Here is a 14,440-nt window from a genome sequence, read left to right on the forward strand (position 1 = left end):
TTAAACTGGCAGTTAAGTCCTTCCTGGAAGTGATTAAACCGAGACAGAACCAACAAACAACTATAAAATTTTTTTTTAAAAAAAAAAAAAAAAAAAAAAACTGGAACTAACGACGTTAGCACCAACCACATTCGATCTTAGTCTTACAAAATAAAAGAGATCTTGTTTTTCATTCTCCTTCAAGCCACAAACCCCTGATATCTCCCTCTTTCTCTACGACTCTATCTCTCCCTCCACCTTCAGAGCTTCAAACAGACCAAATTCCCTCATTCAAGCCCGGCCGGACCCAAATATCCCGAGGACTACATTGCAATTGTCTCCTTAGGGTGCACTGGTCTTGTGGAGCCACTGAATCTTGATTTTCTTGTCAGCAGTATTTGCTTTCATCTTTGTCTGAGTATTGGAATTTGCTTAGCGTATCTATCATCAGAAGTAGGATCATCTGCTGACTGTTTTGTGAATTCAGGGCTCCCAAGACTACCAGCTCCAGTCGGCAGTAAATCGAAGGTATGTTCAATATATAACTCTGTATATCCAAGAAATGCTGAAGAGACTCTATCTTCTACCCAAACTTTTTACGTCTTCATAGGAAGCACTAATCAAAATTAAATTAATAATCATCCCTGAATCTTGTTAGGATTTTTCTTTTTTTTAATTTCTAGGTGAAAGATGGGAGAGATGACGAGCAACCAGTTGGGAGTTATCGGGGCATTGTTCCTATCTGTGGCTTCATCAGTGTCCATTGTCATCGTCAACAAAGCTTTGATGAGCAATCTTGGTTTTCCATTTGGTATAGACAATCTCCATCCGTATCTACATGCTTCTATCCCAAGCTACCACAACTCGTACCATTTTAACCTACAAAATGCTTTCTGTTAACGATGCAAATCTTCAATTCTGACAGTGTATATATACTGTCAGTATATATAACATTTACTCGTATAATTATCGATTGTTGCATTATATGTATATTTTTACACAAAAACCAAATATATATATAACTTTTTTTTTTTCTAATGTGGAAATCGAACCCTGAAATTTATCAGGTGGAATTAGTAGTCTTTCCAGGATGATTTGAATAAATGCTTTGAATTCAATTTTGCCAGCAACAACGTTGACCAGTTGGCACCTGATGGTAACGTACTGCACTCTACATGTGGCTCTGCGCATGAATTTCTTCGAGAACAAGCCAGTCGACATGAAGACGGTCATCCTCTTCGGCATTTTGAATGGAGTTTCGATAGGTTTCCTCAACTTAAGCTTGGGATTTAACTCCATTGGATTCTACCAGGTGCGGTAAATAAAATATATCTAGCAATTTTACAGTCTAAAAAGGCACAAAAAAAATTTGATTTACTACATTATTCATATTTATATACTCGAGCTTTTTATATGCATTTCATCTTCTAAATCAGCATTAACACATTGATTACACTACATAAGCACAAACTACAAAGTGCAGTAATTTCATTGAGCAGTACACTTTTTTTTTCAACAAGGAAGAGGTGGGACTTAATTAATTGGTGATTTATTTTATTATTTACGATCACCAGTCATTTATGCAAATTAACGTTTTTGGATTTTCTTTCCCCTAATGTTCTCCACTAATTTGCTTCTTGTGATTCATGCTTTACAGATGACCAAGCTTGCAATAATACCTTTCACGGTTCTATTAGAGACCATTTTCTTGAAAAAGCATTTCAGGTAATGCTCAGGCAGAAAAGCTAATAATTACAATCTGGAAGTATTATTAACTTTTCAACCAAGCCTATTATTATATGCAAGTTTTTTTTTTTTTTTTGAGCTTTACTTATGTAACCCAAATCCGCTGTTTCATGATGGTCCAAATTATATGCAGCCAGAAGATCAAGTTCTCTCTATTCGTCCTACTCATCGGTGTCGGCATTGCCTCCATAACCGACCTTCAGCTTAATTTTCTGGGAACAGTTCTCTCCCTTTTGGCCATCATTACAACTTGTGTTGGTCAAATTGTATCCTTTTCTTTTTCTTTTATTTAATTTCATTGGTTATCTTTGCTTTAAAAAAAAAAAAAAAAGGAAGATTATCATGCACTCCGTTGCCAATAGGCCAAATGACTTGATTACAGTAGTACAATGCCAGACTAATTAACTAGGATCAGCAAATTAACAGTCATAATCATCAAATGTGACAAAACATGTCACGAACAGCTATTAAAAGTGATTAATTAATGCAGGTTGATCCTTTGGACAAAGGAGAGAGACAAAGATGATCATCTTGCTACAAGAGGAAAAGGCACCACGGTTGATCATAGTTAGACTGCCATTTCCAGAGTATTATCGTACAAAAGTAAAAAGAAAGATAGAATGATGTTTGTAGGACGTCCTTGGGAGATATTCTTGTTGCTTGGTCCTTAACCAATCATTCTAATTTCAGCTCACAAACACAATTCAGAAGAGACTAAATGTCTCGTCTACTCAGTTGCTGTACCAATCAGCTCCATTTCAAGCGGCTGTTCTCTTCGTCTCAGGCCCTCTTGTTGATCAGTGCCTTACCAAACAAAATGTGTTTGCCCACAAATATTCCCCTATTGTATTGGTAAAGCTCTAACAACCCCTTTTTTGGGTTCATTGACTCTTTAATCCGCTTTCTCTAAAATCATTAAGTTTAGATCGAGTGATCCCTGATAAATAACTGTTGCAGGCATTCATATTACTTTCTTGCTTGATTGCCGTATCTGTTAACTTCAGTACATTTTTAGTGATTGGGAAGACGTCACCTGTTACATATCAAGTTTTAGGGCATCTTAAAACGTGCCTTGTTCTTGCGTTCGGCTATACACTCCTGCATGATCCTTTCACTTCAAGAAACATTGCTGGAATACTAATAGCCATTGTTGGAATGGGATTGTACTCGTACTTTTGCGCCCATGAGAACAAGAAGAAACAAGGGGGAGACTTCTCATCTATGTCTCAGGTAATGTGTACATTAAATTTTACTCTTTTTTGTTAATTATTAAGAAATTGCTTGATTTATTTTTTGACTGAAAATGGGATGGTATAATTGGACACTGTTGTTTCAGAATAAAGACAAAGATACCACACCACTTTTGGCTAACGGGAAGAAGATGGCCCATCAGGATGAGGAAAATCCGACTGAAAAATGATCTTTTAAGGCCTCCCAAGATTGAGGAGTAGGCTTTTAGGTGAAGTTCAATTGTAACTCCGCTTAAGACTTGAGCTATTCTTTTTAATTCAGACATTCCACGACAAGTGTGTAGACGATTTTGATATGTATAATAAATATGCTTTCAATTCACTAATTGCCCTTTGTTTGCTAAGTTTTGTGCTCCTTTTTTTTTCGTAATTTCAACTTTAGATCAATAATATACTAACAATAATTAAGAAAAGAATTGGATTACCCCTTTTTCTTTTAGAATTGGATTTCCTTATCTTTAGCTAAAGTGAAAAATTGACATCATCTTGGAACAATTGCATCTTAAAAAGAAAAATCTTATACTAAACGATATACGACTTAAGCGACAGAAACAAACTAGTGAATAACACGTCTTCTTGATTTTAGATATTCCAATATTTGTGTTTATTGTTTAGGAATATCATGATTTAAGGTCATTTTTTGCAAGTAAACTCTGAGTCAACTTGATAGCCTCTCCCTTTGTGCTCAACATGATATTTTATCGCTTAGAGCTCTTATGTCCGAGGTTCCAATTTTAAACAAGCACAGTTTGGACTGTTATCTTGACATCAGCTTTGCTCGAATCGAGCAATATTTACAAGGTTGGGCTAAATGCTCTACCCAATCCCATATAGCCCGTAGCTACAGAGTGATCTTCATGGACTAATGAATTATAGCTGCTGGGCTAAGTCCGTTGCCTTCCACTGTAACTTCTATCTTTTTTGTATTTTTTTTTAATCGAAACCATAATTCTATTATATTCCCACGCCTACCTTGCGCTAAAGCAAGGTATAGACCCAAAGTAGTCATGGAAAAATTCGGAAGAGGTTGACAAGCAACTAGTGAAATTTTAAGAAATTTTGGTTTTAAAATGCAAGTTGGGAGCTTTGAACCCTCGATTTACACCCAAAAAGTAATTTTAGTCTCTCCCTAATAGCCAACTCAGCTCGATTAGGTCCGTTTAAACTTTCGTTAGCCGTTAGAAAATGTGCCTGCAAACACGAATGAGATCCTTCCGTCCATGCTTCTTTGGTGCATCAAATTTTGAGCACTGATTTAATGGAATATGATGAGAGTTTAAGGGAAAAATAATAATAAGACCAAAACATTAGTTCATGTTGGAAAAAAAAATACAACCAAATTAGCTGACAATTTTCAAATAAGGGATGGTTACTTGGTTAGAAGCTACATTAATTCTTTTGGAAGAACTGCAAACCCAAAAAGGATGACAAAAAATGTGACAATATACTATTGGCAGGAGAGAGTATCCATCCTCTCATGTACAATATGCTTTTAAGATTTTTTTTTTCCCCAACTGCTTGAAGAAACATATTCACATTATTCTTTTTTAGCCAGAAAACGTTCTTCTTTTTTAGCCAGAACTGTTTGGATAGGTTATTATTTGGAATAATTACTGTAGCACTTTTTGTGATGTGATGTATGTGAGATAAAAATATGGGTTAAGAAATGTGTTTATGATGCAAGCAAAATATAATTTGGGATAATTTCACTATCCAAACAGGGATGGTGCCAAATCTAAAGAGTATATGACTGATATAAGCATGCATGTTTCCAGTATCTTTAATTTTGTGGGGTGGCTAAATTCACATGAAATAAAGTTGCCCCTCACAAAAAAATTTTGCCTCGTGTACCGTTCAATGAGATTTGTCAATTGTCATCATCCAGTTGAGCTGATGCACCAGAGAATTCCATTTGGGTAATTGTCACCCTCAACTTCTAGGGGAAAGGGGATGTTTTGGCAATGCTTATGTGAACCAATTTTGAAGTTAGCAAATGGAGGGTTGTTAACATAAGAAAATGATATGGTCTTTCTTCTGGTCCATCAATCCAAATTTGATGGGCATGTTCTTCTCGTCAAGAAAGAATATATGCACGCAACCGAAGTCAAATTTGGATATGAAATTTGTAAGGCCTTGCATATTTTGAAGTTTTCTTCAATATATGCCCATCAAAGCCAAATTTGGATACGAAATTTGTAATTGTAAAAGTTTCACGTAGTAATAAAGAAACCATGAAACAAATATCATCACACACTAATATTGCTTTAATTATTAGTAATTAGTAATTACTAAGGGGCATGGGAAAGAAACAGGAAGTGATTAGCTTTTTCCTTTCTTTCTGTTAATTCCACAGACAGTAGTATGAGCTCAAACTTTCTCTCACATCTTATAAACGATGTATATATTATATGTATACTTATTAGAGAAAACCTCGCACATTGCAATTTTTTTTTTCCGAATTTTGCTTAAAAGCCTACAAATTCAAATCACCACACGTGTCAATGTACATCAATATCTTCAGCTTAGTGTTTGGATTGAAGATTATTTCACTTTATTTACACCTTAACATTTTTCAATCACCTTTTTATCTTACATACATCATATCAAAAAAAGTGATACAACAAAAATATCTCAAATAATTTACAATCCTTAATTTTGGCTAAATCTAGCAAATCTACCACGATTTTTAAAAAAAAGAAGAAGATCCCAAATTCCTCGCAACAAAAAGGCAAAACTAATTATCAATAGTCTTTAGTGCACAAGAACCATTCCCAAATTCCTTGGAACCTTTCAAGGCTCAAAAGTAGTACTATAATCTACAACATTAATAATTGACAACATAGGGTTGCAAACGAATCGGTTCGAACTATTCGAATTAAAACTCGATCAATATCGAGTTTGAACTGGGCAAATTGAATTCGAATTCGAGTTAGTATTCAAAAATATTAAGCTCGTTAGCTTGCGAGTTCAAATATATATATAATTTTTTATTTTAATAATAAAATTACATATATATTCATAATATTTTATTTTTTATTAAAAAAACATTATTTTATTTATTTTTTTAAAAAATAAAATAATTTTTTTTTTTTATTTTTTTGAGTTCGAACTCGAATTCGAATTCGAATTTTAAATTGACAACTTATCGAACTTGAGATTAATAAAACTAAATCAAGACAGTCGATAGGATTAAATCTGGACTCGATTCAACTGTTTGCGCAGTCCTACGACGAATTGCATTAATTGCATACATTAGTACTAGTATTTTATTTATAATCGTGTCCATATGCAGGGGATTAGTCGGGCCGCCTTCGAGTCTTGACCCGGACACCCCTGTGTTGAAAAAAAAAAAAAAAAAAGTGTCCATATGCATTTGTCCATTAATAAATTCAGAAATTTGGACTGCAACTAGGAGGTAGCTGCTAACTTGCTAATTGCTAGTTGGCAGGTGCCAGAAATTTGAATCTGGTCGGCTTTAGGTAGCAGGCGGTTCAAACTTCCCAATCACGTCAAAACCGAACAAGGGCAAATCCGTCCTTTCACTTCCCTAATAATTTTAGCCTCTCAAACTTTTGTCTCGTGTACTCCTCCACGTCCCCCACCAAAGACCCCACTGGCCACTCCTACTGATTCTTGTTTTCTTCCTTTCTTTAACAGCCGGTGAAAACGAGACCCCGGACAGAGACCAAACAAGAAAAAATAAATAAATAATCGACAATAAACCGAGAAAGAAGTCTTCCCCTTTTCCTTTATCTCTGTCTTCAAGACTCCAGCGCAGCAATCCCGTATATGAACTGAGCATTTTCTTCTTCTTTGTGTAAAAGATTCTCTGACAAGCGACTATTATACAGTATATATGTAGGAAATACTCGGGGAAGTTGAAGTAAGTACGTTTACTGCTTGTTTAGTAAATATAAATTGTGGGTTGGATTTATTTTGTGGGATTTTTGGAGTTTGTAAGAGGGAATTTGGCAAAAAAAAGAAAAAGAATGGGTGGTGTTCCTGAGAATGATGAAAGCAGAATGGAAGGGTGGTTGTATTTGATAAGGTCTAATAGGTTTGGGCTGCAGTATTCAAGAAAAAGATACTTTGTTCTTCAAGATCACCTTCTTAAGAGCTTCAAATCAATCCCACCTGCCCATGACGAGGTCTGTTAATTTGTTTATTGGTTTTGTTTTAGTTAATTTTCGCCAGTAGACGAGTTTTGTTTATTTTTGTGTTTCTGCAGAGTTTTACTCCTAGTTGCTGTCATCAGCTCTTTTTTATCTATTGCAAAAATTAAAGTAAGAATTGGATTATATTTAGAATTTCATTTTATGGGTTTGATTTTTTGGGTTCCAATGTAGTTCATTATGTTATTGCCTGAGGTTGTGTGCTAGTGGTGTACTGGATTAGTGATCATTGATCACTTCTGATTATGTTTTCTTCTTACCATAATGCAATGAAAATGGACCATATTGGATATGAAGCGCGATCTTTTGTCTTGCCAACATCAGCAATTGATTATTATCTTATTTTTCATAGTTCGACAATGGCTTTCATCTGGCCTGTGATGGAATCCATGGTGCAGAATTTATTTAAACTTTGAATTTTGAGACTTTAACTGCAGGTTTTGTATTGCGAGTGTTAAGGAAGATGAGCTTTAAGCCAATTGATGATCTCATTAAGCTAGGTTAATTTCAGAACATTGAAAAGTATCCTCTTCTGCCAGTTACTTCTCTCTTCTGCCATAATGTCCTGTCAGTTTCTGTAGAGCATTATACTCATGAATAGTAGTTGTACAAGTAATTTGTGGGCCTTCGTTTCTTGTTATTTGGGTACATTGGTTAACTGGGTTCTGATGTTAAGTTAGTAGTAAGTTGGCAATGAGGAAAACCAGTAGATTGCAATCAGTGTCTAGAATCAATTGGAAGGCCTATACGATACTCAATTAGGCTTGCTCCTGTTGATGATGAAGTAAAAGATGCCACTCTAGCATGTTATGAGAATGATCATGGTTAGAGGGTCTCTTGATATCTAGCTGAACCTCTGACTCATTTTAGGGTTTAGTCGCTTAAATATTTACTACACCTGAAGTTTACATACATGTCCAAGTACTTTTCACGATTAATTTCTTCTGGTTGCAATATTGGAAGCATAAGTTTACCTCCAACTTGACAGCGCTTATTCACCCCACCCTGTGTATAGTTCAAGGGCTCTGCAACTAGTGACCTTAACTGCTGGTTTGGGCAGCATTTATCAACTAAGAATGTTTAAAGTGTTTATGCAGCTGTTTCAAAATCCCATGGCAACTAAATATATATCAACTAACCCCTTCTGAATTCTGAAAATGAGTATGAGTATGATAAATATCTTCTTTTGTTAAAAAGCTAACTGCTATTTCTTTTATGTTGGACAGCATCCTTCTTTTTTGCATTTGTTCTGACTTATTGGAACTTCCTCAATACAATGCATCAAATTCGTCCTTGGTGTTTCTGGTCTATCTTTGATTTTTTGGCTATTTAACTTTTTCAGTATCATCTTGTCTAAGCTTTAAATGACATAATCAGTATACTTTCAGGATCCTCTTAGAAGTGCAATTATAGATTCTTGCATCCGTGTGGCTGATAATGGGAGAGAGAGCATTCAAAGAAGAGTATGAACTTCTCTTCCACCTTATAAGCGTTTTTCCCCCACTTAATGCTCTAATGCAGTGGTTATTGCTGTATTTCTTCTAAGAGATTGTGAAGACGTGTAATTTTTCAATTTGCAGGTATTCTTCATTTTCACACTTTACAACACTTCCAATCACAGTGATCAACTGAAGGTGCGGAATTTTTTGTCCAAATTTTCAATTTGTTTAAAATAAGTCATGCATGGTTACTAAATCTGAAGTTCTTAGCTGGGAGCAAGTAGTCCTGAAGAAGCAGCAAGATGGATGCATTCGATTCAGGAAGCTGCTTTAAAGGTTCAAATGGCTGACTTTTGTTTAAATTAGCAATGGCATATATTTCTGGCAGCTGATGTTTGCTAAGACACTTGCAGGTGGACCAGAACCAAGTTGTTATTGATTCTTCCGAGCCTGATGCAAAGTCTTTGAGGTACATTAAAACCATACCTGGTTTTGTTTTCACTCCTGCTTTCAACAAGGAAATATCGCTTTCTGACTTTCATGCTGAATGACTGTCCTGTTCATATGTTTTATTTATTTGGTGAAAAATAAAAAGACAACTCTTGTCTGTAAGTTCATCTATGAATTTCAACCGGTTTCCTTTCATTTGCAGGTTGGACTGTTCCAGTAAAACTCATTACTCAAATTCTATTGATTGGACCCTACGTTCGTCTAGAGTTATAGATGCCATGACATCTGATGTTATTGCACCATCACCCTGGAAAATCTTTGGTTGCGAGAATGGTATGGTTTAAGTTTGTTTCACCGAAGTTTAAGATCCTTTACTGCTGAAATTGCATTTAATCATTAGTAGCATACAGGTCTCCGGCTATTTAAGGAAGCTAAAGATAGAGAATCTCATGCAAAGGTTGGTATATCTTGTATCTGGATCTGAGCTGTGTGATGTATCCATCCTTGTTGAGTCTTTTGTATATTTTGCAGTGGGATGACCATCCTGCTATAATGGCTGTTGGTGTCATTGATGGATCTTCTGAGGCTATTTTCCAAACATTAATGTCTCTTGGTCCTTCAAGATCTGAGTAAGTGGCCACTGTATCATAAGGTTCTAAAGTATTATCTCTCAAGCATTTAACATAAAGATCAATTGAATATAAGCCAAAAGTTTTGACATCTCTCATTCCAAATTCGGTTTCTTATTTTACTATTTCTTCCCTTCATGATAGTATTCACGTTCCTAGCAGGAATCTTGTAACCCAAAATTCAATTTCCTTTTCAACTTCAAGGCATATATTGGACTCTAGCTTCTTTCATTTGAATTAATTGCTAGGGTGGCTATTACATGTTCACAATTTTTTACCGAAATTACTTTATATATTCAACTCCTCCTTGGGATACCCAATCTTTACAACAGTGTGATTGAGCAATGGTTTGATGTTTTTGATGTCTTCATCCGCAGGTGGGATTTCTGTCTGTATAAGGGCAGTGTGATTGAACATCTTGATGGTCATACTGACATAGTTCATAAACTGTTATACCGAAATTGGCTACCTTGGTCAGATTCGGGACTTGAACCTCACAGACACATTATACCTTTTTTTAATTTTCAAGGAGACTGAATGCAATATATGTTGTTGCAGGGGTATGAAACCAAGGGATCTTCTTTTGCGGCGCTATTGGAGGAGGGAGGATGATGGGACATATGGTAATAAAGTTGCACTTGGAACCCTCACAGATGGATATGTATCTTTTGGTTTAACTCATCTTCATTCTATTGCAGTTATTCTGTACCATTCTGTGTTCCACCAGAGGTGTCCTCCTCAAGTGGGCTATGTCCGTGCCTGCCTTAAAAGTAATGTATGCTTAATACATTGAACAGATTCAAAAAGCGGTTTAAGCTATTCTGTTGTTGATATGTACTTGAACAAATATTACATTGAGCTGTTAGTTTATGCAACAGACATGGCTTGTTAGAAAATCCTTTTCTTTACTTCTAGATTTTGGTTAGTCGACTTTTCTTTATGTGCTGTGCACGCATCCATCAGTTCATACATTGACTATAGGTTAATATTGCAATGGTGCTACTTTTTTTAATTATTACTCTTGTCACCATAGGCGCCCCGTTATATGTAACTTTTTCAGATTTTGGATTCAAGGAGGGTTGTTTTGTATTTTACAACTTCATACTATTAATTGTGCTGTAGATAAGAGACTGTACTGTCCTTACAGGTGGAGGATTTGTAATTTCTCCTGTAAATCAAGGGAAGCAATCAGTAGTAAGACATATGCTTGCTATTGACTGGAAATTTTGGAAATCATATCTACAGACATCCTCTGCCCGATCCATAACAATCCGCATGCTAGGGAGACTGGCTGGTATACCACTATCTTGTTTAGAGCAAAACTATCTTGTTTATAAGTCTTGCAATCCATAACAATCCGCATGCTAGGGAGACTGGCTGGTATGCCACTATCTTGTTTAGAGCAAAGCTATCTTGTTTATAAGTCTTGCAATGTGCAACTATCTTGTTGCTGATTCAATCGTCTTTTGGTAATTGCAGCTCTGAGAGAGTTGTTTAGAGCAAAACTAGGGAATAATTCAGTGTCTGATTTCTCATCTGGTGAGCTGACAAAAGAGAGTAGATTACACCAGATTGGAGAAGGTTTGAGAATTGAAGTTCCAACCAGGCTGGAGACTAGGAAGAGCATCGATGACGTAGAGGGTGAAGAAGTGGTTAAAACGCCTTCAGAACACGCAAGCCTTTTGGGATTAAATGATGCGGCAGATGAATTTTTTGATGTTCCAGAACCTTTGGATTATGATCAATCAGAAAATGGCTGGTCTTCTGATTTTAGTTCAGAAACATATTCTCAGGTAGCAGTATACACTTTCTCTTTTGAATGAAGCACAATTTCCAAATGTAGGAAAGCAACTAATACTTTAACATTGGCTTATAGTTTGAGGCAATCTGAGAATTTATGAAGCTAGGGTTGTTAGAATACATTTTTTTGGACACCTGATCTAAATTTGAGCTCTTAGTTTGACTGGATAAAGAAATAAGATATTTGAATAGGTATAATGGGTGAAAGACAAAGTGGTGAACATGTTGGACTCTTACATTCGGTAACTGAAATTTAGAGGAGAGGGTGGGAGCATGTGGGGTCACTGCCCTTTTTGGTGTATAAACTACTTAGTAAGAAGTACTGTTCAACAGTTTAAGGTTCCATTTAGGGAAGTAAGCATGTTTTTGGACAGATCAAAAGGAAAGCAAGTCAACAGTTGCATGTTTTTGGAGCCTGACCATTAAATATGCATGTGCTTTGTTATGCAATTAAAGTTTTGTGAAGTAAAAGTTGAGGAGACTACTTTTCATGGAAGGAAAGAGACCTTGTTAATTTCTTCTAGAAATATTTTTTATTTATCTACTTCTTTGATGTTTCAGGATACACGTACACCCAAATTATCTACTGCTGCTGTTTTTGTTAAAAAGTTACATGATCTTGCAGGTGAGTAGATGAAGCTGCTAACCGAAATTTAAAAAAAAAAAAAGAACGATTCAGCTCTAAATTAAGGGCATTCTTTATTTTACGATAACTAGATAATTTTGACTGCAGTTCAGAAGAGGGGCTATGTGGACTTACAAGAGATGGCAAGGGAAGACAGTATGTCGTGCAACTATGGGTTCACTTTACCAAAGGATCAAACTTGTAATCTGCTTTCAAGTTGGACAGAAACAGATCCCTCTACATTTCTGATTCGTGGAAAAACTTATTTGGATGACCATAAAAAGGTGTTCTTTCACATTAAGTTTTATCTGTAATTTAATTTAATATTGGTCTCTCTCTCTCTCTCTCTCTCTCTCTGTTTTGACAAGTCTAAATTAATAGCCTGTTAGTAACCTATAGTTTTTTGGTTGCATCTTGTGGTGCTCTTATCTCCAGATCAAAGCAAATGGCACATTAATGCAAATGGTTGCCGCGGATTGGTTGAGATCTGACAAGCGAGAAGATGATCTTGCTGGCCGCCCTGGGAGCATTGTTCAGGTTTTTAATTCTTTCATGGGAAAAATGTTGTGTCACAAATTTCTTGCTACAGTTGACCATTTCACCATGTGATCATGAGGCTTCCAACAAGTTGTTTGTATTTTCTCTGCAGAAATATGCTGCAAAAGGAGGTCCAGAGTTCTTTTTCATAGTCAACATACAGGTTTATTGAGTCCTTTCATTTTATTCACTTCTTCCTCTTTGACTCTTTTATCTAGTTACTTACCCTAAATCAATCACAAAAGGTGCCAGGTTCGACAACTTATAATCTGGCCCTATACTACATGATGAGTAGTTCACTGGAAGATGCACCATTGCTGGAGAGATTTGTTAAAGGGGATGATGCATACAGAAATTCAAGGTTCAAGCTCATTCCATACATATCTAAGGTCAGTTAAGTTGGTAATGCAGAAATTAATATTATCTTGTGAGGTCTTGAATCTCTGTTTTTTTTTGCTGAGGCTTTTGATGTTGAGACATCCACGGTTTCAGTGGCACATCTATTTCCAATAGCAATTTTGCCTTTCCAAATTTCAGAATTCTGGGGCATTATATGAGCTTACATGTTCAAATCATATATGATTTGTTTTTCAGGGATCATGGATAGTCAAGCAGAGTGTTGGGAAGAAAGCATGCTTAATTGGTCAAGCACTGGAAATTAATTATTTCCATGGGAAGAACTACATAGAGGTAAAATTTTGAAAGCAGATGGATTCCATACGGCATTCATGTTATGAGCATGTTAGCTAGTACATGAGAGTGAAACATTACATTTATCTCCTTGCGCACCTGTCTTCATGCGATGAAGCAAGAGAGGCAGGGCCCCTACTTGGACCTGCGATGAAGCAAAGGAGTCGCGTCAAGTCTACGAGGGAGAGTATTACCACTTGACTAACATAACCTCGTACCAGAAAATGTTACAGCATGAAAAATGGTCTCTTTGTATTTTGATAATTATGAAGGTTCTCTTGTATTTCAGCTTGGAGTTGATATCGGTTCATCTACTGTTGCGAGGGGTGTGGTCAGTCTTGTTCTTGGTTACCTTAACAATCTTGTCATAGAAATGGCATTTCTGGTACAGGTATAAACTCAGCATCTTGCAACATTGTGATTCTGTTCTTCTCTAAACATGGATGGAGAGCGAACACTGGGGAACCTTCATCCCCTTTTATGATATCGCTGTTTGTCATAATAGATTCATTTCCTGCAGGCAAACACCACGGATGAGCTTCCAGAGTTCCTACTGGGGACTTGTCGTCTTAACCATCTGGATGCCTCTAAAGCTATCCCAGTTAAGCACTAAACCAGATGTTAACCAGGACCCGCGTGATGATGAATTGTGCTGAAGTGGGATTAAAGTCTATAGAATTGACCGTAGTATTCTTCCAATGTACCTGCCGGTATCAATTCTTTTATACAAGGAAAAAATCAATTGGCTGGTGTATATTACATTGGAACTGGGATAATGTCAATTTGTCAGAATAGATTGAAATCAAAATGAAGAGAAAAAGGACCCGAGGTGATAGAGCTGTAATATTCATAGTTGAAGTTCTTTACCTTTGTGGTTTTTTTTTTCTCCTCCTGCCAAGAGTTGATTCTTCATGATGCTCTTCAGAGAGAAGGAATGAGGAATAAATAGTTTAATATACATTACAGTGTAGGATAAGATTAATCATATAAATTTAAAATCTTCATCAACTCAAAATGAAAATGTTGCAGTTTGTTTGGGAACTTGGATTTGATGAGAAAAGAAAAGAAAATAGAGTGGGAGAAATGGAAAATGTATCAACATGATTGGGATTATCTATCATGT

General features: G+C 36.0%; 2 protein-coding genes across 5 annotated transcripts; both read left to right on the forward strand.

Moving 5' to 3' along the window:
- The first annotated feature begins 225 nt into the window (after positions 1 to 225).
- On the forward strand, positions 226 to 3,301 carry LOC113707758 (UDP-xylose transporter 1-like). Of its 2 annotated transcripts, none has more exons than XM_027230072.2 (9): positions 226 to 366; positions 467 to 507; positions 663 to 790; positions 1,107 to 1,291; positions 1,637 to 1,704; positions 1,859 to 1,991; positions 2,416 to 2,577; positions 2,683 to 2,955; positions 3,062 to 3,301. In XM_027230072.2, the coding sequence occupies exons 3-9, from the start codon at positions 670 to 672 to the stop codon at positions 3,143 to 3,145; spliced, it is 1,026 nt and encodes a 341-aa protein (XP_027085873.1). In that variant the 5' UTR covers positions 226 to 366; positions 467 to 507; positions 663 to 669; the 3' UTR covers positions 3,146 to 3,301. The 2 variants fall into 2 exon arrangements, with proteins under 2 accessions (XP_027085873.1, XP_071914887.1); XM_072058786.1 differs by having other exon boundaries at positions 239 to 373.
- Positions 3,302 to 6,758: 3,457 nt separating this feature from the next.
- Positions 6,759 to 14,161, forward strand: LOC113707766 (protein ENHANCED DISEASE RESISTANCE 2-like). Of its 3 annotated transcripts, none has more exons than XM_027230091.2 (21): positions 6,759 to 7,123; positions 8,536 to 8,610; positions 8,728 to 8,781; positions 8,857 to 8,922; positions 9,000 to 9,055; positions 9,239 to 9,369; positions 9,447 to 9,493; positions 9,568 to 9,665; positions 10,043 to 10,138; positions 10,224 to 10,288; positions 10,364 to 10,435; positions 10,813 to 10,959; positions 11,145 to 11,458; positions 12,027 to 12,090; positions 12,199 to 12,374; positions 12,526 to 12,627; positions 12,740 to 12,790; positions 12,873 to 13,016; positions 13,222 to 13,317; positions 13,607 to 13,708; positions 13,838 to 14,161. In XM_027230091.2, exons 1-21 carry the CDS (start codon positions 6,965 to 6,967, stop codon positions 13,928 to 13,930), a joined length of 2,208 nt encoding a protein of 735 aa, XP_027085892.1. In that variant the 5' UTR covers positions 6,759 to 6,964; the 3' UTR covers positions 13,931 to 14,161. The 3 variants fall into 3 exon arrangements, with proteins under 3 accessions (XP_027085892.1, XP_027085882.1, XP_071914901.1); XM_027230081.2 differs by having other exon boundaries at positions 6,832 to 7,123; positions 11,145 to 11,461; XM_072058800.1 differs by lacking the exon at positions 10,043 to 10,138 and having other exon boundaries at positions 6,832 to 7,123; positions 11,145 to 11,461.
- The last annotated feature ends 279 nt before the right edge of the window (positions 14,162 to 14,440 follow it).

The sequence above is a fragment of the Coffea arabica genome, chromosome 1e, assembly GCF_036785885.1.
Source record: "Coffea arabica cultivar ET-39 chromosome 1e, Coffea Arabica ET-39 HiFi, whole genome shotgun sequence".
In the NCBI taxonomy this organism is placed as follows: Eukaryota; Viridiplantae; Streptophyta; class Magnoliopsida; order Gentianales; family Rubiaceae; genus Coffea; species Coffea arabica.